Genomic DNA, 26,308 nt, shown 5'->3' on the forward strand with positions numbered 1-26,308 from the left:
TTTTGTTTTAGATGGTGGAGCCTCGCATAAAGATTTGCATACTTACAATAGTTGGTGTGCAAATTTACAAGTGAGAAATCAACAGTTAAAGACCGTAAGGGTATTTCTTTGAAAAACCAATATTACACGCTCTGATATGAACAAGTTACCAACTTGCTCTGCAACAAACTTAAAAATTATTCAACCAAAATGCAAGAAGATGTCAATTCAAGCGTAAATAGATTCAATCGACCACCCAAAAAGCAGCTACATATCCAATTCAAACACGAACAAGATTTATAGATGTGAGAAGAGAAGTCATTATGAAAATTATTTAGAAGATATGGGATCCCACCATTTTTTTTATCTCCACCAGGGTATGTGTAATGATTCCCACAACAAACACCCATCTGAGTTTTGAAACGGAAAGAAGAATTCAGGTAACCGGTTTTTCAACACCGCCTCCCTCACTCACAGTAATATCCTCTCTCTCACTATAACTTCAACCGAAACTCTAGGGTTTGGTTGCTTTTGTGTGAAGATATTTGTACTAAAATACCCTTGAACTTATCCCGATGGATATTTGATTCTAGCCCAGGAGCTTACACTGCTGTGCCTCATGGGACGAGATTATGATGCACATGAGCATTGAACTAAGATTGTGGGTATAAAGTATAAACAGAGGATGACATGACGACTTTAGGTTCGGCGAGATCTCTTGGTGCATAATGAAATTGGACAACAAAGAACCGTTTTGAAATTCTAACGTTATTGACATTAATGAATTCATTGACATTGTCTAATGGTTTTACAGCTATTTGGATTAAGCCTATATGAAGATAGTTAAATCTTTTTTGTTTATGGTCTTCTATCATTCTAGGTGAGAAAAGCTCAAAATTATCATTTGAATCAATTATAAATATGGTCTTTTCTACACTTTTAATTGCGTAATCGCTCCTGAGTTGAAAAGATCCTCTCTTATATACTTCATTAACTGGAACTTTGGGAATATTTCAGTTTTGTAATTGTTTTTCAATGTCATGCATTATGACTTCTTCTTAATTAAAAGTTATTTTATTTTTCGAACTATTTTTCTTTGAAAACGATATGACAAAGCTAGTCATAATTAGGATTTATAAAGATCTAAACGGTCAACAGGAATCAACGCTCTTCTTATTTGAAGAGTTCCAGAAAATAATAGGTTTGTGAGCTCTCTGCAATTAATATTTAACTCTCTATCTCTCCCTCTAAATGGCTCTGATACCAACACGTTTTTAACTCTCTCTCTCCCTCTCCCTCTGAGCTTATTTTGGAAATTAAGTTATTGCAGAGAGCTCTCTCAATTACGACTAATACAAAGAAAACACCTATTTTTGGTACGACCCAAAAAAATTGGTGCGGACACCCTAAATTTACAAACATATCCTTGGCGGAAAACCAGTTGTACTTGGTACACCCGTAAATGTCAAAATATACAAGGGTACTATTATAACAACGGCTTCCATTTTTTTTACTAATGCTTCTTCGTTCTGAAATCTGCATCGACGAGAAAGAAAATCACTACCACAATTTACAATTCAGGGGTAAAGAGAATGGTTCAGCTAATTTACTTTACAAATCAGGGGTTTGTGTCACCTGATTTTGTTATTAAGTTAGGATTTACGCTTCGATTATAGTTTCAATTTCACATATTTACAATTTGGGGGTTTTGAACAAAGATCAAATCCCATCAGAGCTTCAGATGAGTAATTTGTAATGGAAGTATCAGCGGACATAATCAAACACTCCACATCAATTTCAATCTCCATCAAGCCTAAATTGACAGGGTTTAACATACTCCTCAATCAGAATTCTTCAAGTAATTGCGATCTAATTATCTATTTGGATAAGTAAATGACAACATCATAATGCATGTAAAACAATCAGTATACCTAGTTTTGGGTTTACAAATTTTGTCATGGAATGTCAATTTTGTTTCGTGCAATTTAGGGTTCCCAGAAAGTAATCCCATTTACCCCAAGTTGTAGTGGTTGTATTATGCAGAAAGTATTGGCATTGTATCTTAGGTCTGTCACTGAGAGCCACCCAATACCCTGTATTGGGAGTTTAGTATGTCTTTTAGAAATCTGTTTAGGGTAATTTATCTTCTTTAGAGCGTCCACAATGGACGACTAAACCCAAATATTTGGTCCAGTGTATAGGCGTAGTGGGACGGACTATCGATCAAAATTTGATCAAAGACTAAAAACCAGACCAAATTTGGTCGGTGACGAAGACCAAACTCAAATATAATCGGGCGTTTATATAATGTCCGCCTACACAACGGGCGTTGATATAATGTCCGCAATTCATCGAGCGTTTGTAAAGTTAACGCCTGATGTAGGGGCGTTCGTAAAGTATTCGCCTGGACGGAGGTTAAATGTACGCCCCAGTGGGCGTACACAAAGTTAACGCCTGACTGCCAGGCGGGTATAAACTTAACGCCTTTAGTTGGGCGTTGATATACATTACGCCTCAAGCTCACAATTAGACCACCATCACATGGGGCGGGCTTTATACCTCCACCCCATTTTATTTTTTTTTTGAATTCCTCCGAACATAATCTTTATTAACGCCTGGTTCCAGGCGTAATCTTTGCAAACGCCGCATGTCAGGCGTTATCTTTATCAACGCCTTATTCCAGACGTAATCTTTATCAACGCTTGAACGTTCAGACGAACTTTATACTAACGCGCGATCAAATTTACTCTTTTCCCACTACGCCACATGACGGACTAAATCCAAATTTGGTCTTTTTTTTTAGTCTTTGGTTATACTCGCACCACTGCAGTTGCTCTTAGCTTACATTATTTACTCTTTAGGTTTTGTTTCAATCCATATGAGTTGTGGCATGTTTGCTCTATTCACGTGACGCCTATTTGGCACCATCAAAATATGCAGCCGATTAGTATAAAGTTCCCACTCATCATTGTGGTAGTTAATTGGTTGCATTTTCCTCTGATGTCTATCATTGTCAACATTCAGACGAGGATCGAAAAACGGAAAGTGGCGTGAAATTTTTTGCAGAATAATTTTCACTTTGCAAACTGGAAAGATAATGTCTACGTTTGATGCTAAGCACACCATCCTCTTGAGGTGACTCTAAAGCTAGCCATTCGAATCCTAGCTAGCTCGGGGTATAATGTTAAACGTACCCGAGGAACCACATAATTTATTGACTGATGTGCATAGACCGGTTATAGTCGCTGGCATTGTATGGGTAGGGATCAAAAAGGATTGTGTATTTGAGTCAATAATCAGGCATACTGTATAATGAAAGATAGGTTCACTCTAGAAGGGAAATCATTGTATGGGTATGGATTATTTTGTGCATGAATTGTGCTTTAATGGATTTTTTTTTGTGCATGATATGGTTTTTATCTATATTGTGATTTTTGATGTAGTCTGGTCAAATGAAAATGAGAGCTCAAATCAGTTAGTGAATATAAAATGAAAAAACATTGCAAATTAGAGAGGAAGAAGTATTACAGTAAAATTTGCTCTCTTTTTTTGACCTGTCCGTGCATGCACGTGCCTACAGCTATGCAATACTAGAGTAATTTGAGGCGTTATAGAAGCCCACGATTCATGAAGCAATATCAAAATCAAGACCTGTTAGGTAAGTTTCCAAGAGTAAATGTTGGTGCCGCATCTTCTCCAAACGAGTCTCAACCATAAGCATTTCATCTTTGAGGTGGTGAATTCGCTTCTCTAACCAAGTTACAGCTTCTGCTTTGTCTCCACCGTTGTTTCCAAAACTGTTCATATAATCTATTTGAGATATCACATGGACTTGGGGAGGTCTTGCTAAAAGGACGATTATGCTCAGCTGAACAACCAAAAGAGCAGTAACTTTAAGCGTCAGATAATCAGAAAGGAAAATATGTAAAATTAGTTGATACAATTAAGCAGTTTTCCTATTCCAGCTGATTGCACAACTGAAAAAATCCAGGATTATGAACGTAATTAGCACGCACCTGCATCAGAATAAGTATTGAGATAGAAGCTATAACCAAAATCAGTGGAAGGCGGTTTTGATTTTTCATATACACACAAAACGTCTCCACTATCTCTCTAAGTAGAGATGTAGTAGATGACGCATCACTTGCAGCTCTACCCACAGGACTCTCTCGTCTACGACTGCGATTCCTCGAGTGCTTGGTGTTAGTTGCCGCATGTGTGGTAATTTCAAGACTGTTGTCATTTAACTCTGAAGGTCCCACAGTTTCTAACTGAACCTCATCATTTGGAATTGCATTCAAACTAGGATTAACACTTGCACTGGAAACCCCACTTTCTAGTTTAGAAAGGGCCTTTTGCTTCACTAATTCAAGGCCTGAAGTAAGTACAGCATATTAGGTAGGGTCTAAACAAAATAAACACAAATGAACTCGGAAACATTAGATTAAAGGAAACAATAATACATTTTCCATCCATATAGCATAGGCATCCCGGCACTCGTCAATGGTGTTAGACTCTATTTTCCCTGTAACACCAAGAAGAACACATGAGTTTCAACATAAGAATAAAAGAACCAAGAACAACTTTGAAAGATGGAAAAACTGCTAACAAAGGTGAAACTTAATAATGTAAATACATAAATTACACCATCTTTAGAGAATAGTGCCAGAGAGGTAATCTACCAATGTGTATGTGAAGCACTAGAAGATGTTTTAGTTGACCAAGAAGAATTTAAAAGTACCTTTCCACATGGTTTTCTTTGAAAATGCCACATTAACATAAACTCGCACAAGGCACAAATTTGTCTCACTGCCAACCCTTTTCACATCCCAAAGGCCCTGATGTTTTTTGACAGCAGAACAGAGTAATTGTAAATCAAATATGAAAACAAAGATACCTTATCACCATTCCACATAACCAGATTATAACAATCAGATACAGATAATATGATACCTGGACACGGAAATAATCTGCGTCACCAACTTCTTGTGATGTCTCTATCACCAAATGACTGGTAGAGGATAAAAAACTTAAACAGTCAGAGAGCTAAAAAGCAAACATCCAACAATACTCCATAATGATTGATAAAGACTGAAGCTCAAAAAATTAATCACAAAATTATCATATTCTGCAGTTACAAAAATAACTCTGTTTCTGATTAACCGTCGTTTGTAAAACAAACTAAACCCTGCTTTGAGGTTGGACCGAATTGGAAATTTTCTTCACTCTTAGAGAAGCCCAGAATCATCTGACCCAGAGTTTAGTCCAGGGTAGAGAAAGACGCATCACTTGCATCTCTGTACCCACAGGACTCTCTGGTCTACGACAGACCCAGAATCATCTTCCCATGATTTTGCAAGTATAATACCATTTTTCATATAGCATCACTAACATTAAAAAGACTGTGTTGGTTGTTGTCCAAATTAACTCTAGGTAGGAGCACAAAAAATAAATTTTCGATAAAGACCAATGCTGTATCAGGAAATTGCAAAACTAAGTTAAGAGAATTTACCTGTTTCGGTAAACTCGGAACTTCTGGACTTCTTGACACTGCCCAAATTTTGCACCTTGAATGCAATAAATCATCAATAAAATTAAATTTCCAACTCAAACTGTACAGGTATATAGATTTATATTGGACCTCCTTGAAAATTGACTTACCTAAATATAACTTGATAGGATGCAAAAACGACACATCACGTGCATGCCCAATTGGTTCATGCTCATACCAAGAGGAGCACCTAAAATCTGAAAAATATAAGAATCACATATACAGGAAAACGAATGTACAGGGCGTTCCATTTTAAATCTGGATAATATGCAGCTAACGTTGGAATCAGCTGCTAGCATCTGGTCTTACAAGTTCACCATCACCAATCACGCACGCCCATACGGTAAAATGATACACATGTCATTCTGATTACCATGTAAATTCGTTACCTCTGTATATACTCCCATTCTCTATCTGTTACTTCTTTTTATTATTATTATTTGTTCACTATGTTAAGTTCAACCTACTTTTTTCCCCATCTCCCTACTAGTTTAGTCCAGAATGGAGAAAGATGATTAGGTAAATACCAGATAACACCGAAAAATGGATTTTAGCCCTGCTATGTCCACCACCACACTGGGTGATGCAGATGATCAATTAAACAGTTAATTGGCCCAAAGCCAAGTAGAGCTATTCATCACATCAATGGAAGCTTGTCTTCAATGTAAACTAACTAACAAAATAACTAGCTTACAACAAATTTAATAGTAGTTTAAGTCATTCTACCTTTGTCGCCGCATCTTTTATGGAAGGACTCAACAAAGTCAACAGCGACATCCGAGAAGAAGTGATTAAAAAACTCTTCTACTTGAATCTGGGGAGTAACATGAACTTTTACTTCAGATGTAGCTTTTCACGTTGCAGGATTTTTAATAAATCAAATCATACTCTGAACAAGGGTAAAGTGCATATTTTGATATATCAGCAGCAAAGAAGACAACATTACCTCAAACTTTGACTCAGCAACCTTAGTAAAGAATTCCGGTACTGTGAAGGGAAAGAATATTCATAGATTTAAGAGTACAAACTTTGACCAAAATATACAAAGTCGAAATAAGCAACATACTAAGGAGACAGGTATGCATAACTTTCGCAACACTGCAACAGTAACAACTGGCTCATGTGATGGTATGCTAGCTACATGCCTACAATCATACGTGCAGATCTCGAAAATGAAACTCTTAAAATGTGCACGTTTCTGGGGAATCATACTCTATTTGCATTCATTTCAACCTTAATATTTGCAATTAGTTTGAAGTAGAATGCAAAGAATTCATCGAATGCTGCCAATTTGGAAACAAAAGAGTCAACTAACCTTGAGGAGCATCAGCATCCTCAGGCGTCCACCTCAAAGACTGTAATGAAGATGAAGTCTCAGCAGCTACAACTGGTTCTGTATGTTCAACAATTTCTTCTACTTCTGAAGGTCTTTCTGCTGCTACATTCACGTCAACTATTCCGTAACTACCACCAAACGAGAGTTCATGTCCTCCTTGAAGAAGAACATCAGTGTTCCTGATGCACAATAGAGTTGCGAATATTTAATCCTCTCTTATAAGAAGCTATGACAATCATGCTTGATAAACAAAATTTCCCCCCACGATACCTGTCTGGAGTAGAAGTCCGTTGTTGTCTGGGGTTCGGTCTGGGGTAGCAGGAAGACTGTCCAGGAGAAGTTTGATCTCACACTTTGAATCCTAATATACAAACAAAACATTAAAAACATTAAATGGCTAAAGAACATCGACTCAGCTTCATTTCAACTATTGACTATCAAGTGACACCAAATAAATTTATCTATTCAAGATTGCAGACTTCGCATAATTGGATGGTTGACATCACTAGAACGAAGATCAATAGGTTATAACTCTATATGAATACTGTTAGCGTACGCAATGTTACAACGACAACTAAACAAATCATGGAAATAGTATCCATGGTACAGTTGTCACATAGAGGTGAAGTGAAAAGAAGAGAAGTGCATCCACACTCAGAAACTCGTCTATATCCAAAAAAGATTTGATCAGGTGAATTAGGAAAACCTAGTACATACTTTTCATCAGCAAATCTCATACCTGTCGATCTATGCGGTCCTCAATACCATCACAATATTGTGCCCATCCATCAACAATGGCCCGATATGCTTCATCGCACGACAAAAAGGATGCAAAAAAATACTGCCAAAAACAGGAGTAAGATACTGATTTAAGAATAGGACCAATTCCTTAACCTGTTTGTATGAATGGTTGCAAAATCATTAACACTGTAGACATAGATCCTACAATAACATGCTGCGAACCCATTATCTGCATTTGCGAAATAACATCAAATTACAAAAAGCAATTACTGCATGCAAATAAAATGACAAACAAATATTATACCCTTTTTCCCCCGGCAATTATATCAATGGCATTAGGAAATATCCCTGCTGTCTTTGCTTTCCGAATACATGTTACTTCATTGAAGGGGATTGCTTTCTGTATAATGAATACATGTTACACATTTCCCGCTAAAAAATCTAAATATGAGTTAATGTCACTGAGTAGGTTCAGCACTTACCTTAGTCTCGTATCCAAATATGTTCGAGTAAAAGCAAATATGGCGAACAAACAGATACATATGACCCTGAAATCAAAAATGTAGTAGTTAGCAACTAAAACTGTCAAATAATAGCACCCAAAGTTGTTAGTTCAGGATACAAAATCAAACAGCTCATAGAAAAAATACCTGAAGAAGAATATTCTCTTGGAATGCACAGTTGAAATCCTGTACAAGAACCTATAGACAATAATCAAAACAGAACTTTAATTAAAAAACAAAACTAGCTCTTTGCTCTGCGTTATCAAGTATACAGCAATTGAGTTAGTCGACCACTAGGTACTAGGTAGTTGTATTGGAGAGGCAATGGGTGGGGGCATTTTTCTTTCTTTACACCCACTAGCCCTGAATTTCAAATTTTCAATATTGATGGTGGTGGCAGTGGTGATGATTGGTGATGGGTAGTTGTAATTTCCGGCATGACCACCACACCACTCACCACCAACATCCATTAACACTCACCAACACCCATCAGCAATACTCTCACCACATCAAATTTGTGAATAGAATTGGACATGGTGGTGGTGGTGATGGGTGATAGTCGCCAACACCACCACTCACCACCAAACTGGTGGGTAAATTGAGGTTGTTCATCTTACAAGTAAAATTTTCCTAATTACTAGACATGCAATTCAAAATCCATTCCAATAATAAAAACAAAATCCTTAAATTCCAGAAACTACAATTAATAATCCATTCAAATTGAACTGACTTACTTCATCAGAAGGTAATCGAAACAATAGTCTATACTCTTCACTCTTCAAATACCCTGGAGAAGAAGGTGGAAACTGCACCAACAAACAAAAACCACAAAATCAAACGAGTGAGTTTGGGGGAGTTTAATGTATTTTGAATCTTGGGGATTTTGAGGGAGTGTAAGAGAGTGTGAGGAGTTTGAGAGAGTTTGGTGTTTTGAGTGTGGGGAGTTTGAGAGACTCTCCAGAAATCTCTACTTTTTTGAGAGATTTAGAGTGAGGAAAAAATACACTTTAAACTCCCTAGAACTCCCCCAAACACACCAACTCCCTAGCATTCTAATTTTAACGACTAACAGGGAGGTTGAGAGTTTCTTCAAACTCCCCCACGACTAACAGGGTTTTCTAGGGAGTTTGGGAGACTCTTCTAAACTCTCCCACGACTAACAGAGATTTCGAAAGACTCCTTTACACTCCCCACGACTAACAGGAAAAAATCAAACTACACCCAACTCCCTTGAGGACTAACACCCAGTTAGCTAAAAACAATGAGAAATTACAAAAACCCCATGAAATTGAACTTACCAGAATATCAACATCATCAGAAGAAGCTTCAGCTTCAGAACGATTACTACCACCACCACCAGCACTAGCGGATTTCGTAATAAGTGGTGATGAAGAAGGTGTAGAAGTAACCGAATTAGAGTTACTGTTACTGCTATTATTATTATCCTGGACTAGAATTGAAAATGAAATCAGGGTTTCCATGACTGACTGAGCTCCGATTGAGAGAAAGAGATCTAGGGTTTTCTATTCTGTGAGTGAAAGGAAAAGGAAAGAGTCAACTGGGATGAATCTGATGATGAAGAAAGGTTTCTTTTTTTTTCTAAAAAACAAGACAAACAAGAAAAAGAGGGTTCAGATGATGTCGGTTACAGAGGAAACTGAATCAGCAGTAAATGAAGTGAAAATCAACCCCCTTTCCATGTGGAGGAGTGGAATTCGGGAAATCTGGATATTGATTTGTTTTCTGGTTTTATACTTCGATGATTTAATTCACGCAAAACGGAATGCGCCAACTATTAGCCCTAAAACAACGTTTACATATAGTTAAAAAATTTCAATTTTATTGCCTTTCCTAACAATCCCGAGCGGCAGTGAATGGAAAAAAGAAGGTCATTATACGGTAATTTGAAGTATCCTTCGTACAAATAAAACTGAAAAATGACTAATTAACCCTTACATAGTTTAGTGGTGATAATTTAGTTTAGTGGTGATAATCTAGTTTCACTTATATTAACTCTAAAACAATTAAAATCAGATTTTTAGAGTTAAAAAAAAGTTTAGAGGAAAAGAAAAGAAAATTTTTTATGTTATTTGTGAAACCTTAGATTTTAATTCACTCAACCAAAATGAGTGATTTCAGCAACAAATTTGAAATAGGTGAATCGTTCCCATTAGCTTTTTGTCGCTCAAAATTATCTAAAATACGTTAAAAAATCGAAACTTTTAAAATTTCAAAAGAACTTACGGTTGGAATTTAGCTCGTTACCAACCGTAACTCGCAGTTACGGTTCCAAAAGTATCGAATACCAACCGTAACTGGTTCAATTTGGGGAAAACCCAATCATAATACCAGTTACAGTTGGTAAAATGACAACATATAACAACCATAACAAATTACGGTTGGTAACTTATGAATCGAGATCAACCGTAACTAACCTACGGTTGGTAAGTTTATTTGAGTTACAAGTCGTAACTCAAATACGGTTGATAACAGTGATTCAACTATAAACCGTAAAAAGAAAACGAAACATCCATAACAAATTACGGTTCGTAACTTAAGTAACGAGACCAACCGTAAGTAATTTACGGTTGCAAAAGAAAAATCGTAACTGAACATTTTATCTCAAAATCAAGAACTTACGGTTCGTATTTAAGTCAAATGAACCGTAACATCAACCAAATCTATAGTTAAAGTTCCAATTGGAGTTATCACCAACCGTAACTTACATGCAATATAGAAATTTCAATTTTGATCCAAAACCCTAATTTTTAATAAAAAAACTAACTTAAATCAAACACAATAAATTAAACCACAATTGGGTTTTTCGAAATATAATTTTCAATCAACAATTATCAGTTTTTCAAATCGCCGCCCCTCTAATGGAATCCCACGCCCCTTTAACAAGATTGTTTCCTAAGTCACTCTGAAATTGTATACCTGAAACAAGTTATAGCCGGCCAAAGCGTTGTTGATCGCTCTTTGTGGCAGACAGTTATATCTGTTTAAACACATCTTCTATAAGTGCTTAAAAACACGTCGACCTGGCCGGTGGCGCAGTTGCCGGTGCCATAACTTCAGGTGAAAGGGTGTTAAGCTGTTATTTTTAGCTTCATTTTTACGTGTTTGTAATGTAATGTGCGAATTAGGGGAAAGACTTGTTGGGGGAGGGATATTTTTGTTTTACTGTTTGGTTTGGTATGTCGACAAGACATGATTTGGATTACAAGGAGAAAAAGTAAAGTGCATGCACAACTAACACCATCAACAACAACATCGACAAAAGATATCACTTGAGATTCTAAGCATGACCTTTGGTGATGGTAGAGTTCGATTCTTTTACCTTTCAGAACAAAAACAAGAAAAAGAAAAATTTCCGCTGACATTTGGATTGGATGACAACATCTAAACAAAATGAACCAGATTCAGATCAATAAATCTCCCATGAGTCGGGCACACATGAGTCAGCAAAATGGGAGCATAACTAAGTTGCATCGATGGTGCGTCAAGGACGCCAAACTAACCAGGAGTTGCAGCTGCCATAGAAAGTTGCATTAATCATTAACAGTGTCAAAGTGAAAAGGACCCGTGGAAAACCGGTAACATGCCAGACTAGCTACGCGTTTTTATCGACATCAGAATACAAAAATAACTCTTTCTTACCCTATCAGAAAAGAACGTAAGTTTTGGATCAATATAATCAGGGTTCAAGGCTGATGCGAAGGTCAAAAGGGGCCATGTCTGGGTTAGGTTTGAATAGTGGAAAATGATTGCAATCAGAAATTAAATTCCCATTATCCTAAACATGGTTAACCCCACAACATAATTTGTCAACGACTTACCAAACCTGACCACCTGCACCACCAACCAACCAACCTTTTACGAAAATTGAATTGTTAACTGTCTGCATAGAAGTGATTGTGGACAAATACGATAACTTTTGGTCTGCAGATAATAGTAAAGGGACTGCAATTTGAAAACTAACATAAGATGATCAAAACTGGCACATACTAGAAACAAACTGCATCATAACCAATCAGAACTAATTTCACCACATTGACCATATCGGCGTGTTGTATTGTATTCCTTCTAGTGCCCAACAAGAGTATAACAGAAAGTTACAGAGCTAACACATTCAGCATGATTCCCAACAATGACACACCCGAAGTAACAAAAGATGTTTCAATTCTCTTTTGATTGCTCATTCAGAAGTGTTAATCTTTTGACTTAGTAAAGAGCAAGAAACCAGATCATTGTGACTCTATGTAAATATGAGAGCCATTTGAAGACATGGTTTCTATTCCAATCCTATATAATTTACATGAGAAGGAGCAAACCAGTCAATTCCGAGGAGTAAGAGAATCTAACACTCCTCGTATAATTTTCTTTTGAACAAGTTGATCACATACCTGTTGGATTAACTTCAACATAGAAGTCACTAACAAGCTGGTTAGGACAAGATTAGGAAATTGATGTAATCCTAAGGGAATTAGAAATCATCTAGTTCTAAGAAAAGGAAAGACATGTAATAAGGTAATAGGACTAGGAAAAGGAATTCATAGTTCTATATATATATGATCACCAAAGTTGTGGTTGATCATATGAGCAAGATTAGAGCTTGTGTTTAGTTTTGAGAGATTTTCTAAACATCAATAAAGAGAGTTGTCTTTATATAAGCTAAGTTTCATCGTGCGGTTGCCATTAATACCAGAGTCGAGGGCATGTGAGGACAACTTTTGTCAAACTCTACTCAGTACTCAGCTATGTGGTTCTGGAAGTTTATCGGCTTCACCAGCTACCTGCAAAGGTTTGTAAGGATACTGAGAACTTTAGGAGATATTTGAAAAGGAGCAAATTAGAAGTTTTTGGACTTTTTAATATTTTAAAAGGTAGTCCACGTTTCAGGAGCAAATTTAAGAGAAAACTGAGAACTTTCACGCTGGAGGGGCAAGAAATGCCTACTAAAAGAAGGGCTGGGACTTTCTGTTGAGTTTCTAAGAGATGCCTCTGCATGACAATTAACAAGTAGAGACCAAAGTATAAGGTTAGATGGAATCATACCTCTTGAGGCTGATGAACACGAAGGGAGTGCTGAAGCTGTGTGCTTTCCATGGTTGATAGTAACTGTGTCACAGTCTTCAAATGAGGAACGCTGAGATTGACACAAAAGAAATAAATGAAAGCACAAAAATCAGATGATACAGCTAAGGCTAAAATTGGGAACGTTTCGTAACAAAGATGATTAAAACATTAAACAACAGAAAATTGGTAGCTGTGTCGGACAAGCTCTTCACGAATCTTCAGAATGACTATTGACATATTATAACAAGTGATAAAGGACACAATTGCATGATATCATATAGTTCAGGCCTGAAATGTATGTGAAAATGAGTGATAGTTTAGGAAACTCACTAGAGAAGTCACTAACAATTTCTAAAGAAATACTTAGGTCCCATAGGCTTTCTTGCTTGTTTCTAGGCTGTTCACATAGGCTCTACTACACTCTATTGAATAATACTGATTAGCTTCGACCTAAATTTTAAGTCAGTCATGGTCCTTGGGCACTCATTCGTAAACTGATTTGTATCCTTCATAGATAGAAGCCACCAGACAGTTACTATCTTCCAACTAGTACATCTGGAACATAGGACAGATGCGAAATAATATTACCTCCGTCCCAGAAAAAGTGATACTTTCACTCTTTCATTTCTGGCTAAAAAAATAGGCCAAATTGAAAAGGTGAAAGTAACACATTTCCTGGGACGGAGGTAGTAGCAACAGCCTGTTTATGGTCTTTCAATTATACATTTAACACGAAATTTCTGTGAGGTTTATGAAGTACTCTGGCAACTTGGTTATGGCTGAAGTGAACCGCAGGCGGCACCCAAACCACCAGTAAATAGACATCTACGAGAGTGCGACACTAGCCAACACAAAGTTACTTGAACTGAACTCACATGTAACGCAGACATCACAGGAAGCTAACAACTAGCCTAGCATTACATTAACATGTTTCTAATCCTGTTTTAATTCATTCAACAAGGACTAGTATCGTATTCCTCTCAAGTACTTGACACAGAGAAAGAGGAAATACAGACCTCTGTAGTCCACTTTCCATATGGGCATCCAACGCTGAAATGACTCGAGGCATTTGTTCTAATACCTGTGTATAAACCACGTCAAAGAGAAACAAAGGAGTCATCAAGATTCTCTCTACACAATGCAGGTTCAATTTACGCCACAAATAAAAATTAATTGAATACCAGGAAGACAGGATCGACATACTTGTGCTGTATTCTTAATTGTAGCTGTTTTTACCAATAAATTTTTCGGAAGCTTTAACAAATGAGCCTGCAATTGATACATTAGAAATTTAAGCAATCAAAAGAAGATCTCCAAATGGGTAATCTGGGGAAAGTTGCACCGCAGCAGGACTGGGTATAACCCACCACCATCGGCACCAGCCGCACCACCACCCAGAATCCCCAAATTGGATTGGTATACAGCAAAATACTCAATAATTTCCCTAACAAATTCTAAGAAATGAATGGGTTTTGTAAAAGACCCAATTTTGATCATAAAAATTGAAACTTTATCACTTTCCTTTATCGAATTTCAAATCAATAGAAAATAATGGTGTTCACAGATTGAGAAAATAAACAAACCCTAGATTGGAAATCTTCAAATTATAAGAAAAAACCCATTATTGAATCTGAGAGAGAGAGAAGGTGATGATACCTGAGAAGGAGAAGATTGTTGCATGAGTTGTAAGAGATTAGAAGTAGATTGAACAGCTTGAGATATATGATCGGTTACTGTTGCTTTGGCTGTACCTTCTCTTGTTGTTGAAGAAGAAACCCTGATTCTACTTGAAGAAGCTGAAGGTAGTGATGATGTTGATGATGATCGCAATAATGGCGATGCCATCGGTTGTTTTTTTACTGTATTGAAATAGAACCAGAAACAGAGAGAGACTGGAACATCCAATGTGAAGAAGAAGAAGAGCTGGAGAAACTGACAGGGTCTATTGGATTAGGATTTAAATAGATATCTAACAATCCTAAAAATTATTAGATATTCAATTAAAACAATGTCATAATCCATTAAATATGTGAAGTATTCGAGTAGAATATGTCAAGAATCTTTAAATAATCGAGGTATTCAATTCATTTAAAAAATTTAGGATAGTTGAGCAGAAGATATATCAGAATTGTTATGGATATTTGTAGACAAATTATGCATATTATTATCTCATTATAATCTCAACCAAATAAGAGGAGTTACAAGGATTGTAGTGGACAATTTTTTTTTTTTCTTTTATCACATCATACTATGTTTTTTCCCCACCTCTACCACACACCACCAACCAACACTAGCACCACCATCGCCACAGACCACCAACAACCACCCACCACCACCGCTACTAACCACCACCACACACCACCAACACTAGCGCCACCACCACCAACAACAACCACTGCCGACCATCGTCACCGACCACCATCATAACTACCACCAGCCCCACACACCACCACCGTCACCTCAATTTTATTGATGGGGTTTTTTGATCTTCACTTCTTATAAATCTAAATTAATCTTAACTCAATTCAATATAATCCAAAATTATATATCTATAAGAATCTATAAGATTCTTTTAAGAAATCTTATAAATCTATTAAATTCAGGTAAACTAGTATCTGTTTTTATCCATATAAATTCTGATCCAATACATCCATGTGTTTGGACCTTTACTAAAACAACACCCGATGGTGTTAACACCCTGATACAGCGCCCCATGCATAAATAAAAGGCCATATGGGTTATGGCTATGGGAAAAAAACTGAACATGAAGAATTTCTAAGGCACACTCAAAAATTCCGAGGCATACAAATTATCATACCTAGAGTGGGCTGATAAGGGGTGGCATATTGATAAAAACTTAAAATCATAAACTTAAATTTTATAAAATCTATTTTATTTTCCTCATTTTCTATTCTCAATTGAGCTTATTCGTGAATCTTCGATTTATAAAACTTTAATCATCGGTTAAATACACCAGTAAAATGATTTGTATGAATCGTAATCATTCTAACCGTATTTCCAGCCCGCGATCCGAAGAATAAGAAATCAAATCGAGTAAGGTTGGCTTTTCTTAAATATAACCTATGTTTTTATTAACCATAACCCATATAAAATAACCATGCGTTTTTAGGGGCCACTTAAAAAGAATTAGGGGCCACCTTTTTATTCCCACCCATTGAAGGAGGTTAAGGGATGTCTAAAAAATAAAAAGTTATCTATATTGTCCTTCACCTTTATACTAAATCTAAATCTATATCCTTTATTTTCATAATCATATCATTCCACTTCTTCTTCTCTTTTCCACCCATTGAAATTTTTTCCATCATTTCAATTTTGATTGAAAACAAAGATCATCGATCAAACAAATGTTATGATTGATTGTTTAAAACTAAAACCCAAAATTCATTAACCTTAAAGTTGAAACTTAGAACATCAAAAAAAAAAGGAGTTCAACAAACAAAACGAATAGATGATAGTAGTTGTGATTCAAAATTAGGATTTGATTACTTGAAATCAAAAATTTGATCCGAAAATTTTCTTGGATTTACAGTAGCAGAAACATAATCGGTAGATAACTATCTATTTTACCTACCGATTATGGTTGATGTTCTTGGATTTACACTAGCAGGAACATAATCGGTAGATAATAATTTACTTTACTTACCGATTATGGTTGATGTTCTTCGTTTCTTAAGAACATCAACCATAATCGGTAGGTAAATTGATCGATATCTACCGATTATTCTTGATTCTAAAAATTAAATTTCTCTATACAAAAAGTTACGCACAATCGATAGATAATGAACACCATTAACTGCCGATTGTGAAAGTAGAAAATTTTGAAATTTTTGTTAAGTTTTGAAAATTTGAATTTGAGGCCATGAACACAATCGGCAGATAATAAGCATCACTTATTAACACAATTCACTTCCGATTATGGTAGTACTAAAATTCGAAAATTTAGTATATTCGGAGGTTAAAGTAACACACTTTACTACCGATTATGGTAGTACCAAAGTTCGAAAATTTTAGGATTTTCGCAAAATCATATTTTGGGGCCAATATACATTCGGAAGTCAAATTTACTACCGATTATGGTAGTACTAATATTCGAAAATTGAATATATTCGGAGGTTAAAGTAACACACTTTACTACCGATTATGGTAGTACCAAAGTTCGAAAATTTTAGGATTTTGGCAAAATCATATTTTGGGGCCAATATACATTTGGAAGTCAAATTTACTACTGATTATGGTAGTACTAATATTCGAAAATTGAATATATTCGGAGGTTAAAGTAACACACTTTACTACCGATTATGGTAGTACCAAAATTCGAAAATTTTAGGATTTTGCAAAATCACATTTTTGGGCCAATATACATTCGGGAATCCAATTTACAACCGATTATGGTAGTGCTAAAAGTTCGAAAATTGAGTATATTCGGAGGTTAAAGTAACACGCTTTACTACCGATTATCGTAGTACCAAAGTTCGAAAATTTTAGGATTTTGGCAAAATCTCATTTTGGGGCCAATATACGTTCGGAAGTTAAATTTACTATCGATTATGGTAGTGCTAAAATTCGAAAATTTAGTATATTCGGAGGTTAAAGTAACACACTTTACTACCGATTATGGTTGTACGAAAGTTCGAAAATTAAATCATTTTGGCAAAATCTCATTTTGGGGCCAATACATTCGGAAGTTAAATTTACTACCGATTATGGTAGTACTAAGATTCAAAATATGAATATATTCGGCGGCTAAAGTAACACAATTTACTACCGATTATGGTTGTACCAAAGTTCGAAAATTTAAGGATTTTGGCAAAATATCATTTTGGGGCAAATATACATTCGGAAGTTAAAGTAACACACTTTACTACCGATTATGGTTGTACCAAAGTCGAAAATTAAAGGATTTTGGAAAAATCTCATTTTGGGACCAATATACATTCGAAAGTTAAAGTAACACACTTTACTACCGATTATGGTTGTACCAAAGTTCGAAAAAGCAAAAAAAAAAAAAAATCCCTCAAATTTTTTTATCACCCGAATCCTGCTCAAACTACCGAATATTGAAGAATACTTTTGTCATTACGAAATATGAGAGATAAGGGGTGAACATAATTTAGGATTGGGTGACCTTTTTTGTTTTATTGTTGGCCCCTAATTCCTTTTGAATGGCCCCTAAAAATGTCAGATAAAATAAATCATTAATCTAACCAAACAAATCCTTATAATTATAAACATAGCCCATAAAATTGTACACAATCATCAATACTTTCTTTATATCAAGGGGAATGTTGATGCTGACATGGCAATAGTAGATTCACTTTCAGGAATGCAAGAAAATTAGAGTGCCAGATGGCAGAAACAATACACGGAAAGATGCGACTCTTGGCTTGGAGTCCCTAGAGAGAAAAAAGCTTCTCGCCTAACAATATTGTTCAAGTGTTGCGACTTTTCGCTTAGAAAAACATATTTATTCCCCATAAAACCTCTCGAAGTCATAAGGAAACTATAATGATAACAGATTTGGGCAGTGAGGAACAAAGTCCTGTTGATTCAAGTTCTGAGTTACATGTGAAATTCTGCAATCCTTTAATCCGTCCATGTTGCAGCCTATTATACAAGTAAGAATCTTATTCCCAATTCTCTTTTTCTTTCTTACCATCTAGGGGTTGATTAAGATTAACCAAGAGTACTTCCAAAATAGTGACCTATTTCGAATGCTTGGGCTTAGTGGCATATGCCTTATGAGGGGAAAACCGTAAAGCCGGTAGTTCCTTTATGATAATGTTTTCTCATATTGTTTTGATGCCATCAGTTTGTGTAGATGTAATATTCTGTTGAAGTCTCTGATAACAAGTATTGTTATAGTAAATGACTAAATGGCGATTTGCAGAGAGTGACAAAGAGGTTGCATCGTGATGTATATAAGAATTGAGTATGTCAGTTTTTGCGATCTATATTGTTTATGTGGCATCGATTTGGAGAGACTGGACTTTCCAAGAAAGTGGTGGTGATGTTCCCGAATTATGTTCTGTAACGAGCCTGATCTGGACAAGAACTTAGTAAACTTTTGTTACTTTTCTTCCCAAGGCCCTTCTCGAGCAGTTACTGATGAGAGTTCTCGGTTTCTATTTTCTTTCGGCAGCGGCATTATCTACCATGTCCTTGGATCCTTTCTCTACCATCAGTGTTTATGTTTGTTGTACGAGTTAGCCTGCTTAAAGAAACGAGTTAGGAGTACCAACATACTGGGGTAAATTTTGACTAAGATATATATTTTCCTTTCACGCCATTATGGAATCTTCACATTAGTTTAAATCTTAATTTTTGGTTTTGATTCCTGCCTAATTTATTTGAAATTAGCATGTTGTTTCCCTGAAGCTATTTTTATGGTTTTTAAACCTTTTCTGCCTTGAGTTGTTCAAGCTTTTCTGAATTTTTGATCGCAGACTATTAATCGTTTGGTCACATAATGCTCTTAATTTTGGTAGATTCTGGTGAGAAACTATTGACGTAGGAGATGGCATATTAATAAATTGAAATCACTTTCTATTGGTAATGTTGTTAAAGTTGAAAGTGAATAAAACTTCCCAAGTGATCTCCATTTGCGGGCTTCAAACTAAGTGGTTGGTATTTGTTATGTCGAATTATTGAACTTTGACAGACAAATTATTATGAAGCTTAAAAGGTCTCCCTTAATTTGGAGTCGCACTTGGTTAAGATGAAAACATTGAATTCATCAAGTTCGAAGCCGCATTAAATTGTGAAGTCCTAAGAACATCAGGTATATATGCTTACTTTTGCTTCCTTTTTGTTTGTGGAAGCAAACTATAATTTTCTTCTTCCGATTTTTATATTTATTTGTTTAAGCAAACTATGACGGCAGAAATGTATACTTCGTGTCCCCAACGTACACTACAAGAAAAATTGGATTAAGCAACCAGGCAGTTTTGGTTGCAAAAGCCCATATTAAGTCGCACTAACCCTTAGAGCGACTTAATTTGGCTCTCGCTCTTGAGTTGCAAAAGGTGGGATCTTTATAGGTCTAGAGCATCTAGACACTCGCTCTAAGAATGTTTCAACTACCATCAGCGATTAACTAATATGCTTGCTTTCAGTTTATTCCAATTATCCTAGAGTGAGTTGCTCTAAATTTATTTCAACCATCTTAGTGAGTAATATGTTACGTTGACAAAGGTTTAGAGCAACTTAACTGACTAATAATAAGTTGCTAATGGGTATTGGATGTACAAGATTTTAGTCGGTACAAACTTTCAACTTGTCTGAAATTAGTTGCTATAACCTTTGAGTTTGTCTAAAGTTAGTTGCTCCGGTTCGTTTAAAGGCTTCCGACCAATTTTGACTCGGCTGAATAAACAATGAAATCATAATTAACACAAAAAGAAAATACACAACAAACTAAATGCAAAATTAATTTAATTTATTATCATTAAATTCAATTTACAACATCAATTGTTAATCAGAAAAATTACAATCTCATTTTACAAAAATTAAATAAAAATACAATCTCATTTCTTTAAAAAAACAAATTACAAGCTCTTCAACATACTTTAAATTTGAAGGCTACATCATGCTTCTTCTTACCAAATACTTAAAGCTTTGAAGGCTACATCATGCTTCTTCTGAAACTCACTCAGATTCATACTGTTGCGACCTGATACCGTATTTTCTAGATCTGGTTTTGATGTCAAAGTTTAGGTTGCAAAAGTAGAAGGATACCCAACAATCCTAGCTACTGCAGAATCAGCACCAACAATCCTCAGCTGCTCAGCACGCCATCATCTGCTCTTGTTGTGAGTCTCTAGATGCAACTTATTCAGCCATTCCACCTGTGCGAAGCTCTCAGCAATTCAGTGCAATAACCTCAAACCAAAATCCTACAACATACACAACCAGCACCCATCATGTCATCCATTTCTTCATCACCAGAAGTACCATGAACAGAACATCAACAACAAATCTTCCCCTGCAATAGAAGACCCATTGAATTCCTTCTGCTGTGCTATTTGAGAAGCAATACTGTGGTCAAAAAAATATAGAGCAGCTACCATCACAGCTGGTATAATGGCAACAAAAAAGTACATGGGTGGGACTTCTCCCATATCCTGCAGTTTCGATAAAATTATTTTAGTATTTCGTACTTTGGATTTAGATCCTTAGATTGTGTAGTCAAATAGTATCTAAAAGAAGAAGAAAAAAATCAAGTTTACAATAGATTGTATCTACAAAACTACCTTGATTACTTTCCAATGATACATCGATGCCGGTTCCCATGGAAGAGGAGTAAAAATACTTTGGGGAACTCCAGTTGGAACTTCCTTTGGAATAGTGAATGACATCGCTGTCTACACCAAAACCATGAAAGGAACCCCATAGTCCGCAATAAGGCTTATGAGAAATCCTGCAATAAAGTTTGAAACTGCATTTAGATTACAGGTACTCTTAGAAGTACACTGTTAGATCAGTTTGATATTTTTCAAATCTGTTCCATAATGCCATGTGAAAATTAGTCCCAGCAGTCCATTCATACATATCCACTGAAACTGATATCTTTCATCAATTGGATTTTAAGCCTTTTGAATTACAAATTCACTAACCATTCCATGTAATTCAAAGTTGGAAGCAAAAAAGTTAACAAATTTTGTTCATTAAAATCTCCATATGTTTTATTTTCCAAAAGGGAACTACTATTAGTATTCTACCTTAATGGCCTCTGGATGAAAAGAACAGTGATCAACATGCCGAAAATCTCCCCAGCAATCCTTGTAAATATGGTGATAATAGTACGAGCATTGAATATTGCAAGGAGAAACAACATAAAGGCTGCCCAGATACAGACCCTACACAAAAACATCACACATAAAACTGCTTCAATCAAACCTATCTTGCTATCTCAGTACCACCATCTCAACCAAACCGCTTCAGAATCCCATGAATATCAACACCGTTCTTGCAATTCCTCATCTACAATAGAAAAATCAAATCCATCAGCTCACAATTCACTCTTTCATAGTCTTCACTCTTGACAGTACTTTAGCTTTCAGAGATTAATCATATTTACCAGACCCTTCCTTTTCGGATTTGTACATGACATCTTCTACTTTGATTCTTTAGAAGTTCTTTAGTTCAATTTGATTGTCCTGAAACCTTCAAAATTGTAATCAAATTCTCTATATTCAATTGATTGAAAATAACAAAATATAATAAGAAATGGATGACTAACCTTATGGACATTAAAAAGTTAACAAAATATAATAAGAAATGGATGCAACCTCCACCACTACTACCACCACCAGCACCCCATCTACCTCCTCCTTCTCCACTACCACCACCTCTAGGTCTAACTCAGGCGATACTTGAAATTGCAAATCAAACACCATTATGCTAAAACAATGACAAAGAAAAAAAAAAGTAAAAACACAAAGTGAAATCCCAAACAATATACAGAAATAATACTTACAATCCAAAAATTTTCAACACCACCAAGTACAACAGCAACAAGCTTTGATCTAAAAGGATTCTAGACTCTGTACTCAATCACTTTACTACCACCTTTCATTCCACCTCCACCACGACCTCCTTCTTTGCTGCCTCCTCTGCCTCTACCACCACCACGGCCTCAAATTTTTCAAACCAAACATTCACATCTCTAATCTCTCCCCTAAAACCTCAATTTCAGTTTCAGTCACTTGATTCAATTACATCCAAGAACCCTTATATCTATATTGGGAAAGAACAGAAACCCTAGCTTCTCTAATCTTCATTAAAACTCACACATCAATCACTAATTCTTCCTCATCATACTGTGTTCACCAAACCCACTTTAATTTCTCAATTTCTAACTCAATTACCGATTCACTGACAAAACCCTAGTTCTCGACTCATAACATGACTCAATCCTATTCTTCATAATTAGCAGAAACACCAACTCATGCTTCTTTTAAACATCCTCACGATATAAATTTCTTCAAGCAATACCTCAATTTGACCTCTCGATTTTCAACTGAAGAAGAGCAGAAAAGAAGAACGAAAAAGAAGAAAAAAGAAAAGAGAATAAGAAGAGAAAATGACTTTCAAAGAAGCAGGTGAAGAGGGGGAGAGGAGACGGAGATGACGAGTAAAAGATGGGTTGAGTGAATTAGATTTTCTCAAGTAATGCCGCCGGTCATCGATCTATGGAGGAGACGAAGAGCAGAGAAGATGAAGATAAAGCAAAACAGATAGAGTTCGAGTGGTTGGGAGGGTTTGGTGGGTGAATGAAAATGATGGACGGAGTTCGTTGGATCCAGCCATACGGATTGAGAAAATAATCTGACGGTTGAGATTTTATTTGTGATGCTCATACGGATTGAGATGCATTTGTGTTTCTTCTGTGTTAATACGAACTCATGTTTTCGGTTTAATTATCAACCTTTAACATGAAAAAAAATCCAAAAAAAATATAAATAAATTTAGAACACTGTTTTCGACATTCTGATATAAAAAAATCCAAAAAATGTATAAGAATGAATCGGGAAAATGAAAAATGAATTCGATAATTGGTGTGTTTCTTTGTGCTTTTTCTTTGTGTTTTTGTGCTTTCTCTTTGTGCTTCGGGTTTGGATTTCGAATAGTCATGAAGTAATTTTTAAAAGTCATATAGGTCATGAAGTAGCTTTAGTTCACACTGGTAAACTCAGGTTATAAGATTACAAGAGATGGACCACGGAATTCATGATGGTTCAGACCTCAAACTTAGCTGGATACATCATCAAAAACGATAAATATGAATCTCAGTGTTGATTCGAACTCCAAATGTGGTATAACAACATACAAAATATGATCCAAGAACTTATGGGAGGGTTTCTGACTTTAAACTTAGCATGATACATCATCGAAATCGATAAATATGAAGTTTAGTGTTGATTCGAACTCTAAATGTGGTATAACAACATACAAATTATGAGCCAAGAACCTCCGGGAGGGTTTCTGACTTCAAACTCAGCATGATACATCATCGAAATCGATAAATATGAAGTTCAGTTTTGATTCGAACTTCAAATGTGGTATAACAACATACAAACTATGAGCCAAGAAGCTCTGGGAGGGTTCTGATTTCAAACTTATCATGATACATCATCTAAATCGATAAATATGAAGCTCAGTGTTCATTCGAACCTCAAATGTGGTATAACGGAATACAAATTATGAACCAAGAAGCTTCTGCAAGGTTCTGGCATATTGTACACATACGATCGTAACCTGGACGTGAGTGGACTACTATAAGTCCATTTACTTCGTACGAACGATGAATTCATCCATTTACAGGTAAGATTCCTTTGGAATATACCCTGAAACGTTAAAAAAACCATGTTCTGGCATATTGTACGCATACCTTGGCTCCGAGATCGTAACCTTGCCGTGAGTGGACTACTATAAGTGTATCTACTTCGTACGAACGATGAATTCATCCATTTACAGATAAGATTCCTTTGGAATATACCTTGAAACGTTAAACAAACCATGTTCTGGAATAATGTACACATACCTTGGCTCCGAGATCGTAACCTGGCCGTGAGTGGACTACTATAAGTCCATCTACTTCGTACGAACGATGAATTCATCCATTTACAGGTAAAATTCCTTCGGAATATACCCTGAAACGTTAAAAAAACCATGTTCTGGCATATTGTACGCATACCTTGGCTCCGAGATCGTTACCTTGCCTTGAGTGGACTACTATAAGTGCATCTACTTCGTACGAACGATGAATTCATTCATTTACAGATAAGATTCCTTCGGAATATACCCTAAAACGTTAAGAAAACCATGTTCTGGCATATTGTATGCATACCTTAGATCCGAGATTGTAACCTGGCCGCGAGTGGACTACTATAAGTCCATTTACTTCGTACGAATGATGAATTCATCCATTTACAGGTAAGATTCCTTCGGAATATACCCTGAAACGTTAAACAAACCATGTTCTGGCATATTGTACGCATACCTTGGCTCCGAGATCGTAACCTTGTCGTGAGTGGACTACTATAAGTGCATCTACTTCGTACGAACGATGAATTCATCCATTTACATATAAGATTCCTTCGGAATATATCCTGAAACGTTAAACAAACCATGTTATGGCATATTGTACGCATACCTTGGATCCGAGATCGTAACTTGGCCGTGAGTGGACTACTATAAGTCCATCTACTTCGTACGAATGATGAATTCATCCATTTACAGGTAAGATTCCTTCGGAATATACCCTGAAACGTTAAACAAACCATGTTCTGGCATAATGTACGCATACCTTGGCTCCGAGATCGTAACCTTGTCGTGAGTGGACTACTATTAGTGCATCTACTTCGTATGAACGATGAATTCATCCGTTTACAGATAAGATTCCTTCGGAATATACCCTGAAACGTTAAACAAACCATGTTCTGGCATATTGTACGCATAACTTGGATCCGAGATCGTAACCTGGACGTGAATGAACTACTATAAGTCCATCTACTTCGTACGAATCATGAATTCATCCATTTACAGGTAAGATTCCTTCGGAATATACCCTGAAACGTTAAAAAAACCATGTTCTGGCATATTGTACGCATACCTTGGCTCCGAGATCGTAACCTTGCAGTGAGTGGACTACTATAAGTGTATCTACTTCGTACGAACGATGAATTCATCCATTTACAGATAAGATTCCTTCGGAATATACCCTGAAACGTTAAACAAACCATGTTATGGCATATTGTACGCATACCTTGGATCCGAGATCCTAACCTGGCCGTGAGTGGACTACTATAAGTCCATCTACTTCGTACGAATGATGAATTCATCCATTTACAGGTAAGATTCCTTCGGAATATACCCTGAAACGTTAAACAAACCATGTTCTGGCATAATGTACGCATACCTTGGCTCCGAGATCGTAACCTTGCCGTGAGTGGCCTACTATAAGTGCATCTACTTCTTACGAACGATGAATTCATCCATTTACAGATAAGATTCCTTCGGAATATACCCTGAAACGTTAAACAAACCATGTTCTGGCATATTGTACGCATACCTTGGCTCCGAGATCGTAACCTGGCA

The 26,308-nt window shown here is 36.2% G+C and overlaps 2 protein-coding genes across 2 annotated transcripts; both read right to left on the reverse strand.

Annotated features, from left to right (window-relative positions):
- Positions 1–3,541: 3,541 nt before the first annotated feature.
- LOC113316728 (protein VASCULAR ASSOCIATED DEATH 1, chloroplastic-like) lies at positions 3,542–9,591 on the reverse strand. The gene is made up of 18 exons (XM_026564874.1): positions 9,409–9,591; positions 8,845–8,916; positions 8,258–8,308; positions 8,090–8,155; positions 7,912–8,007; positions 7,606–7,707; positions 7,273–7,300; positions 7,137–7,212; positions 6,846–7,045; positions 6,477–6,517; positions 6,257–6,344; positions 5,641–5,727; positions 5,492–5,546; positions 4,933–4,990; positions 4,721–4,817; positions 4,443–4,504; positions 3,996–4,337; positions 3,542–3,847 (listed from the first exon to the last, which is right to left on the reverse strand). Exons 1-18 carry the CDS (start codon positions 9,589–9,591, stop codon positions 3,605–3,607), a joined length of 1,947 nt encoding a protein of 648 aa, XP_026420659.1. The 3' UTR covers positions 3,542–3,604.
- Positions 9,592–12,673: 3,082 nt separating this feature from the next.
- On the reverse strand, positions 12,674–15,179 carry LOC113319714 (tobamovirus multiplication protein 2B-like). The gene is made up of 5 exons (XM_026567956.1): positions 14,846–15,179; positions 14,393–14,458; positions 14,206–14,270; positions 13,169–13,259; positions 12,674–12,906 (listed from the first exon to the last, which is right to left on the reverse strand). Exons 1-5 carry the CDS (start codon positions 15,032–15,034, stop codon positions 12,865–12,867), a joined length of 453 nt encoding a protein of 150 aa, XP_026423741.1. The 5' UTR covers positions 15,035–15,179; the 3' UTR covers positions 12,674–12,864.
- Positions 15,180–26,308: the final 11,129 nt, after the last annotated feature.

Source organism: Papaver somniferum, chromosome 10 (genome assembly GCF_003573695.1).
Source record: "Papaver somniferum cultivar HN1 chromosome 10, ASM357369v1, whole genome shotgun sequence".
NCBI classification, from domain to species: domain Eukaryota; kingdom Viridiplantae; phylum Streptophyta; class Magnoliopsida; order Ranunculales; family Papaveraceae; genus Papaver; species Papaver somniferum.

What these genes read in the sequence shown, in the direction of transcription:
- LOC113316728 (XM_026564874.1), bottom strand. Translation starts at nt 9,591, where the DNA reads ATGGAAACCCTGATTTCATTTTCAATTCTAGTCCAGGATAATAATAAT. An exon ending in CGGACTTCTACTCCAGACAG is followed by an intron (nt 7,046 to 7,136) that starts GTATCGTGGGGG and finishes ATTGTGCATCAG; the next exon opens with GAACACTGATGTTCTTCTTC. An exon ending in TTGCTGAGTCAAAGTTTGAG is followed by an intron (nt 6,345 to 6,476) that starts GTAATGTTGTCT and finishes GTTACTCCCCAG; the next exon opens with ATTCAAGTAGAAGAGTTTTT.
- LOC113319714 (XM_026567956.1), bottom strand. Translation starts at nt 15,034, where the DNA reads ATGGCATCGCCATTATTGCGATCATCATCAACATCATCACTACCTTCA. An exon ending in ATGGAAAGTGGACTACAGAG is followed by an intron (nt 13,260 to 14,205) that starts GTCTGTATTTCC and finishes TGTCAATCTCAG; the next exon opens with CGTTCCTCATTTGAAGACTG. An exon ending in GTGTTCATCAGCCTCAAGAG is followed by an intron (nt 12,907 to 13,168) that starts GTATGATTCCAT and finishes AAACCTTTGCAG; the next exon opens with GTAGCTGGTGAAGCCGATAA.